Below are 9,125 nucleotides of genomic sequence, written 5' to 3' on the forward strand. Positions count from 1 at the left end.
GTTTTAGGGTTTAAGAATTTGTCAATTTGTTTTTTCAAACACCAAATATGCATTGAAATCATGAAATGAAATGCTTATAAATGCACATCCTAAATTTGAATAATTTGGGACCTGACAAACTAACCCCCTTAAGATGAATCTCGTCCCTGAGATTAGGTGTGCCCAACAAATAGGTGCCGATGGTTCTCTCAAAGTTCATCTTCCTGCTCCCATGTTGCTTCTTCCTCGGTGTGGTGCTCCCATAGTATTGCAAAACTTAATAACCTTGGTTCTCGTGATTCTCTCGGCTGCTTCTAAAATCTTGACTGACTTTTCTTCATTGGTCAGATCCTCCTTTATCGGAACCTCTTGCAATGGTATCGTCTCTCCCAGGGGTGTCCATCATGTCAGGATGACTGGCATTGAAGGATTGCAAGGCCACATAGCGTGGGTGATTCACCAACCGATGTTCATTAGATTATTTCTAGTCCTCGTTTCTAGCAACGAGTGACTATTGCGGTCTTGGAAGCTTGATTTGGGACGGAGTTTGCGGTTGTCCCTTTCATTTACCGCTTGTTCAGTAGATCTTCAATATCCGGCGGGCGGCATATAATCGATAGAGAAATGGATAGCCGAAATAGCTTTGGATGTAATTTTATTTATTTTTCTAGTTGTTTTGTATTTTGTTGCCTTTCCATTATACTCCTTTTTTTGGTACTGTTTTTTAAGGGGACTTGGTACTTTTCTTAGCAGACATACGATGGCCTTTTGATGTCTTTGAAAAATTGCTCAGGTTCCTTCCGGCCGGCACGGGGGCGGGCGCCAGCACCGGGGCTGCAACGTGGGTCGGCACACGCATGTCCCCCAGCGAGCGCGCACGCGAGGGGCGGCTGGAGCCGGAGGCCCAGCCCCCGCTCGCGCAGCCGACCAGGCCAGACACACGCCGCGGCTGGCGGGAGACGGCATCCGATGACCCGCCGCGCATCCGCAGTGGTTGATGCCGCCGCTATCGCAGGTAGGGCCTGCTCCGTTCCACGGTCAAGCGCGTGAGGTCACCGCTCCCCGGCGGGGGCCCCATGCATGCCAACACGCCATGCCAATCAGACACCCACCCGCCCCAGTCCACGCTCGCCGACGTCCACGTAACAACAACTACTCACTCAACGGGGACTTGATAGGAGGAAGAAGAGAAGAACCAACACCACGCACGCCACATCACCCCGCACCCAACCCAACTCGCCTTCATTCATTCAGAAAAGAAAAAGGAAAGGAGCTCCGATAACAACGCTAGCTAGCGCGGAACATCTCCCATCGCAAGCGAACAAGGCCCGCCCCAAATAATTGTGTCGAGTGGGAGTAAAGATTGCATTTTTCTCTAGTTGTAGTAGACGACCTCCCACTCACGCAGCCCGTCGTCGTCCGTCCTCCTCCTCCTCCTCGTCGCGGTCCTAGAGGAGGGCCCTCCCCCTCCGCACCGTACAGTTTCCAAGTGTACCCTCTCGTACCCCGTACTTGTCTGCCTTCCCGGCCACATCCGGACCAGAGCTCCAGTTTTCCACGCGCGACCCCCGACACTGACCACCGGCGAGGTCGGACGGACGGACGGACGACAAGGCACCCGCAGCGACGACGGCGACGGCGACGGAGGAGGCGTAGAAGCTCTTCTCCTGTCTCCTCTCCATACGGTACGCGGTCGTCCTTCTCCTCCAGCTCTTCGCCGCGCCCACGCGGGCCTCGCCTTTCCCGTGCGCGCGCGTGCGACCCTCTTAACATTCTTCCGCCCGCTTTTCGCCTCGCTTTTCCTCGGCTCCGCGTGATCCCGATTCGGCCCGACCGTCGCCTCCGCCAATCCGCTGCCTCCGGCGGCCGTTTCATTCGCTTTCGCCGGGTTTAGATTCGATCTGGGCGCGCGCGTCTTCCCATGGCGTCACGGGAGGCGACGACGGCGGAGAAAGAGGCGTGAGACCAACGGCCTTTGAATCCCGCCACAAAAACAATACTGCTACTCCAACTCCTACTCCACTCGCCACCGTCTGCTTCGAGGCGACGCATCTCGTCGCTTTCCCTCCCCTGCCTTTCCCACCCTGCGAGCGAGCGAGCGGCGTGTCTCGGCCCGCCGCCGCGCTCCCCTCATTCGCCCACGCACGTACGGCCAACTGTTCGGTCCATGCCTTGGCCTTTCCCGAACCGACCGGTTGGCCCGCCGATTGATTGATTCCGTGGTGCCCAACGCCCCCGATACGCACCAGGAATCTGGTAGTGCCCCCGCCCCCGATACGCACAAGGCCAGATATTTTTTCTCCTTCTTCTTGATTTGATTTGATTTGCTGTTTTGTTTCTGAGCGTTCAATCCAACAAACTGATTCAGGTTCGGGCCAACGACGACGAGGAGGAGCCGGCGATTGGCGGTTGAATCTGGTGGAATGGCGCGGCGGAGTCGACCGCGATGGAGCAGCACGCACTCCGGGGTCACAGCGCCGGCGGGGAGGGATCAAATGCAGATCCTCTTCTAGCGTCAGGTTCTCATCTGAGTCCTCTGATCCAGTTCTTGCTTGCAACTTCGTGGCCGCCCTACGGTATTCTCGGATCTGGTTTGCTTGAGATTTCGCGGAGGAGATGGACGAGGACGAGTACTCTTGGGTGCGGCGCACCAAGTTCTCGCACTCCATCGTCAGGTCTAGCTCCGGCAGGTGCTCCTTCGACGAGCAGTTCAGCCGCCGCGCCGTGTCCATACAGAAAGATTTTGATTCAGAGCTCAAGAGTCTGCAGCCGAGGGTCAAAGGGGCGGTCTCAAACCCGACGAGGCCGGCGATTCCCAGGGCAAAATCGGCGGCTGGCCAGGCAGACCGCAAGCCGAAAGATGTTGTGTTTTCAGATGTTCAGTTGAAACAGCGTGGTGCTATTGCTGATGGCTCACTGAAAGAAACATCAACGATGCAAGATCGGGGCGAGGTTGGACAGAAGGGAAACGGCCTGAGCTTGAAATCCCTGGATATTCCTAATCGGCGTATTGTCCGGGGTTTGAAAGATGGAAGCTCGGGCAACACGCTGGAGTTCTCTTTCCACTCGGAGGAGCAAAGCTTGAGGTTGCAGAGGGTGTGCTCTAGCCCAGGTCCTTACTTTGCCAAGGATGCAGGGCTAGCCGGCGATTCCAATCCACGGAGTGTATCTTTCAAGGTTGCTGGGGATGGATCAAAGCCGAAGAGAAGAGCGAAATCCCCTATCCCAGCGCGCGTCATCTCTGACGTTTTTAGGGAGGCGAAAGCTGCCAGCAAGAGGTTCTCCTCTCCACAGCGGCAAAGGAAATCTAGCTCTGTTCGGTTGCTGGATGATAGTCCCCCTTTTGCCTTCTCTTCGACAAGAGCAGCGACCAAATTGGTAACCAAAAGGGCCTCTTCCTGGCCAAGGAACTCCGAAGCTAGAGTTGCAAAGGTCGCTGCGCTCGATGTACTTGAGAAATGGACGGTCGACCGCTCACAGTTACTCATTGGCCACAGATTTGCATCAGGGGCGTATAGTCGTCTGTTCCACGGAATCTATAAGGAGCAGCCTGTTGCTGTCAAGTTTATCAGGCTACCTGATGATGGTGAAGACCCAGAACTGGCTGCCCGGCTTGAGAAGCAGTTCACCGTCGAAGTTACCATTTTGGCTCGGCTCCAGCATCGCAATGTCATTGAGGTAATGAAATGAATTTCCGTATAAATTTTATTTTGATGTTTTCTAGCTATCCATTGCCCAGTAGCATTTATTTCTTCATTAGCAAACAGTACAGTGACCACTATGTCATTTTGCCTTTCTATGTATTCATGGAACTGCCCATACTTGAATTTGGGGATTTTGCGTAGTTGAGTCAGTATGCAGCACCCCTCAAATTATTAACAGGTGCAATATGCATTACCTTCCATAGGGCCTCAACTTTGCTCTTCTGTATTTCTTGCATTTCTTAGTAGTGTTTCTGCAAGCATGACTTTGCTGGCAGTAGATAATCCAGGGTATTTCTCCCTAATGACATATACAAGGAATATGCTCACTGCAATGCCAAGTATCTTCTCCCCCTGCCACTAAAAAAAGAAGAAATATCTTCCTCTGGAGATGACAAGTACACGAGTAGGATACTAGTCAATGTCTTTGCCTTGGACATAACTATCTACTAACTGCTCCCGTACCCATCAGTGTAATCAATGTTGTCATAGTTGTCAAGCTCATAGCCTGTTTCACTAAAAATAATAAGAAAATTAATTTTCTTGGCTTGATATTAGACTACCTGGACCACCGCAGCTGTATTTGTATCAGTTTTTTTTAAACAGCACTTCTAGCATAAGATAGGCAGTATTATTGGACTGTAGCTACATTTTATCATGTTGGTACTCTAGATTTCATCACATACTGCAACAAAATGTTATGTTTAATACATTAACAAATTTTGTGCAGCTGGTTGGGGCATGTAGCTCTGCACCTGTCTTCTGTGTCATCACTGAGTTCCTGCCTGGGGGCTCTTTGAGAGCTTATCTGCGCAAGCTGGAGGGCAAGCAACTTCCTTTGGGGAAGATCATCTCCGTTGCCCTGGACATTGCACGTGGTCTGGAATACGTGCATTCGCAAGGAGTAATCCACCGTGATGTGAAGCCTGAGAACATTCTGTTTGACGCAGAATGTTGCGCAAAGGTCGTTGATTTTGGAGTAGCTTTTGAAGACGTTTACTGCAACACGATGGAAGATGACCCAGGCACATATAGATGGATGGCGCCGGAGATGTGTAAGCGCAAGCCATATGGTCCGAAAGTCGATGTTTATAGTTTTGGGCTCGTCTTGTGGGAACTGGTTAGTGGTTCGATCCCTTATGAAGAGATGACTCCGCTCCAAGCAGCTTATGCAGTTGTTAATAAGGTATTCACTCTCCTAATTCACTTATCTTCCAATTTGTTTCCGCCGCAGTGAGGAAATTTCCCAAAGAAACATTCAGTTTACTCACTTGACAGTTCTGCGCATGAACTGTTTGTTAACGAAATTCTAATTTCAGAACTTGCGACCGGTTGTTCCTTCGAGCTGCCCGACGCCATTGCAACAATTGATGGAGCAATGCTGGTCCGCTCAACCCGAGAAGAGGCCCGAGTTTACTCAGATAGTTCAGACCCTTGAAAGACTCAAGGCGACTCTCGATAGAGATGGAACCATTGAGAAGACCAGCTGCCAGGAAGCAGCTCAGGAGCAAAACAAGAACAGGCTTGCCAACTGGATCCTAAAGCTCTCATATAGCCCACCGGATTTCTCAGGGCCCCCGCCGCCGAAGCTGCTGTGATTGTGTGTCCTCTTCCTCCCAGAACGTGTTATGTGGAGTAGATCACAGCTCTGTAAATCAATTTTTCGTTGTATATAAACACAAACTACACGAGACACACCTTTCTTTTTCTTTACATTATAGATCACAATAAATATTTTCTGGACTCTGTTTTAGAAGAAAAACCATCTCAGAAGAATGGACGAAATCTTGATTGTATGGTTTGTTGGTACTATGGTTGATATGAGGCTGCCGCGTTGATACTAGGGCTTTGATGGGGCACTACTTCGTCCGGCGGTAGTTTGTCCACGCACCATGCCGCCTTCATCTTGGGGCTTGGTGTGTTTTCCCCCTTTGTTTCGAGAATGTTTACGATTGTGGCTGTTGTGGGGTGGCACATATAGCGGTCCGTTGGGACTAAGAACGATAGTTACAGTGTCGGAAATAAACAACTACTGAAGAGACAGTTTGAGGCATGCGGCACGGCAAGGCATGCCTACGCTTCTAGTTTCATATAGTCCCAATGGGGAACCTATATATATGCCCAAAACACACTCCATTTTTCTATGTTAAGATCTCTAGAACTAGTCATCCTCAAAAAGAAAAAGAAAAAACATAGAATTGCTCAAGAAGTCAAGAGATTTTCCAACAAAGGCTGTTTTTTATTGACTTGTAATTTAGCATCAAGTGTATATGGCCTCTCCATGTCTACGATGTACACAACAAAATACAAACGCACACACAAATAATCACGACGATAAGCGAAAAGTCATACAAGACCGAAGCTTTGCTTGGACGAAGAAAAAAAATCAAAGCGATCGAAACAAAGATCGACGAAATAAAACAAAAATCATTGGCACCAACCATATCATGACAACAAAAAGACCATGAGATGGTTCTCTATAACCAACGCCTTCAGAAAGGGAATGATGCACAAGCGCCTTATGGCCGGATCCAACCACCAAAGGCTAGATCGATGGTTTTCACCCTGAAGATCAAGTCCGAGCAAAGCCCCCAACTTGGTAACCAGGCAACATCGCCATTGCTAAGCATAACCAACTGGTGTCAGACCTAAGATTTTCATCCCGGAGCTCGTGACATGGTACTCAAAAAGCACCAACTAATCAAAGTCAGCATGCGCTGTCGCCTCCACTTTCCACGGTCTCATGAGCCAACATATAAGCACGGTAATGAAGTGACATGTCATGCAAGTGATGATCTTGCACGTGCCGGCGGTAGACGAGGGAGGAAGGCCATCGGTACCACCAAAATTCCCAGTTCAGGATGCTCTGGCAGTCCCATACTATCCTCCCAGATGGCAGTCGGTAACAAATATGAACAATATTATATTTCTTTACAGAGGGAGTATGAGACAACCGATAATCCTAAACACACGGCACCCATATGAACGACGAACTTCTTCCATCTATCTAAACCGCTCCCCCTGAATTTCAGCCGGGGTGGGGTCCTTCCCTCCCTCGTAATCCAATCATATTTTGCCAACTAAAACTAACCCTATAAAAAAGACCTCGTAAAGGCCGGTCCGAGTAGCATCAGTGATGAGACAACACCATCACACGCTGCATGTTGCCCCGTCGTCCTCGCTTTTGGCAGCAGATCAAACCATACATGGTGGAATGAGTCCGCAACGCAACGCAACGCAAGGGCAGACCTGTTAAGCTAGTAGAGAAGTTGTCCCGGGCCACAAATCTCCCTACTAAAATTAGACTCATGCATACCCACTAGCTAGCTAGAGATGCTCTATATAAGTACCGACCACTCCTCTGATTCGCTGTATTAAGATACTCAAATCGCAGTGCAGGGGTAGGTCGCTAGAGATCAAACCAAATACTGTTTTCAAATGATAAAGTGTCACACGTGTTGCATGAAGCACTCCGACCCTGACAGTTTTTACAATCAATGTTGCCATTCGAAAAGAAAAAAACAACGAAAGAAACTAAAATTCGGCATCCAAACAAAAAAGTCATCATACTTGACAACTAACATCCTCGCGTCACTAAATTTGGTATAAAAAATATTTAGAGTTGTCATGTGTTCGTGTCACGTGTGACATTTATCATCGATTGATCACCTCGGCCGTGGTCGATGGCTGCGTAAGAGATAGCTGGGTGGGTTGGTTCACCGGAGCAAAGATCATTGAGGGAGGCCAACGCCCCTACCCGAAGCGCTCGGTAAATGAAGGAGCAGCTGCATCCTTGGCGGTTTTGATCACCGAGGGAGCAAGCAAACAGTGTATTCCCACACGAGAATTCAATTCATAGGTATGTATGTATGTATGTATTCGTGGTAATTTCTTAGGCCGGCAGTTCACAGGTTGCAGCCATCTCCAGGTGCGATCGACCACTCAGGCAACCTCCACCGCGGTCCGGCCGCCGAAGTCGAGCGTCAGCATGGAGGCCCTGAACCTGCGCTGCTTCTCGCTCTCCGGGGATCCGGCCGCCACGGGGGAACCGGCGGCCGGCAGGAGGCGGTCCGGCGTGCCGAGCCACTTGGCCTCCATGTACCGGCGCTTCCTCCAGGGCGCCATGTGCAGGCTGCTCTCCCGCGCGCACCGCTTCGCGGCGGCGCACATGGCCGCGACCACGGCGCGCAGCTTCTCCGCCCTGCCCACGAACGCCTCCGGGAGCGCGGCCACCAGCGCGCCGTACCCGGCGCCGCCGCGCGCCATGGCGAACTCGGCCCGGAAGCTGGGCTCCACCACCACCCGCACCGCCCTGCCGCTCCTCGTCGGCACCACCACGTCCACGTAGCTGTGCTCCCCCGCGGGGAACTCCGCCGAGCGCGCCCACCTGGACCGGCACACGGCGCTGTCGTACCCGGCGTCGCGCAGCCGCGCCGCGACGGACCGGAGCGTGCAGCCCCGGCACCCACCGCCGGCCGTCGCGCGGGTCGCGCAGGAGGAGCAGACGCCAGCTGCCGCGGTGGCGGTGCCGGACCGCGCATGCCTGACGGCCTCCTCCGTGTCCGCCCGGATCCGGCTCTCCGCCGAGCTCGTCTTGCCCAGCACCTCCTGCGTGTACGCATTCGTGACGGCGAGATTAATTTACATGCCGCCCGATGATGCGATGACAAACAGCCAAGCACACACGCCAACCAGTTCACGACGATCGACTCCATTAACTTACATGCAAATGGGAGAGCTGCTCCGCCCAGAACGCGCTGCTCTCGGCGGCGGCGCCGCCGCCGGCCCTCTCGTCGTCGCTGCAGCCGCCGTCGCCGACGGTGGTTTCGTCCTCGGGCCGCCGCTCCCGGTCGGCCTCCTCGTAGAACCCCAGCACCATGTTCGACAGGCTCCTCTCGTCGCCGGCCTCCGCCACAACCATTTCCTTCTCTCGTGCTTGGTTGTAAATCTGGTGTGCGTGGCTCACGTTGCTCCGTGTGGTCAGCTGCGGGCTCCTTCCCGCCGGCTTATATACCCGGAGACGCGGCGGACGTGGCGAGGCGGCAGTGGATGGTACGGTGCTCGCGGCGGGACCCGCGCGGAGTGGATGAGGCAGTTCCAGATGGCGTGGGGCCCCGGTCGCTAGGGATAATTGAACAGCACGATCACACGTCGGTTCATGGCCTTGATCCTCTGCGGAGGAGCAAAAAATGCTAGATGCACGAACAGTTACGGGGCTTTACAGACTCCTTCCAATTTACTAAACGTTCACCGAGCAATGCTACACATACGCAATGTTTAGGGCTGCAAACAAGTCGAGTTCGAGCGAGTTGCACATGGCTCGGCTCAACTCATATTAAAATTCGAGCGAGCTCAAACTAAGTGAAGCTCAAGGTCAAGCTGTAGAACATGACTCATACTTAGCTTGTAACAATTTCGAGTTGATCTCGAGCTAGTTTCGAGCTA

At 52.2% G+C, this 9,125-nt stretch overlaps 2 protein-coding genes across 3 annotated transcripts; one reads left to right on the top strand and one right to left on the bottom strand.

Annotated features, from left to right (window-relative positions):
* Positions 1-1,353: 1,353 nt before the first annotated feature.
* LOC125525172 (fibroblast growth factor receptor 4-like) lies at positions 1,354-5,476 on the top strand. Of its 2 annotated transcripts, none has more exons than XM_048690191.1 (4): positions 1,354-1,664; positions 2,348-3,657; positions 4,411-4,866; positions 5,000-5,476. In XM_048690191.1, exons 2-4 carry the CDS (start codon positions 2,596-2,598, stop codon positions 5,276-5,278), a joined length of 1,797 nt encoding a protein of 598 aa, XP_048546148.1. In that variant the 5' UTR covers positions 1,354-1,664; positions 2,348-2,595; the 3' UTR covers positions 5,279-5,476. The 2 variants fall into 2 exon arrangements, with proteins under 2 accessions (XP_048546148.1, XP_048546154.1); XM_048690197.1 differs by lacking the exon at positions 1,354-1,664 and adding an exon at positions 1,703-2,235.
* Positions 5,477-7,450: 1,974 nt separating this feature from the next.
* Positions 7,451-8,672, bottom strand: LOC125525187. Its single transcript, XM_048690202.1, has 2 exons — positions 8,404-8,672; positions 7,451-8,288 (listed from the first exon to the last, which is right to left on the bottom strand). The coding sequence occupies exons 1-2, from the start codon at positions 8,599-8,601 to the stop codon at positions 7,623-7,625; spliced, it is 864 nt and encodes a 287-aa protein (XP_048546159.1). The 5' UTR covers positions 8,602-8,672; the 3' UTR covers positions 7,451-7,622.
* Between the last annotated feature and the right edge of the window lie 453 nt (positions 8,673-9,125).

This window comes from Triticum urartu, chromosome 1 (genome assembly GCF_003073215.2).
Source record: "Triticum urartu cultivar G1812 chromosome 1, Tu2.1, whole genome shotgun sequence".
In the NCBI taxonomy this organism is placed as follows: Eukaryota; Viridiplantae; Streptophyta; class Magnoliopsida; order Poales; family Poaceae; genus Triticum; species Triticum urartu.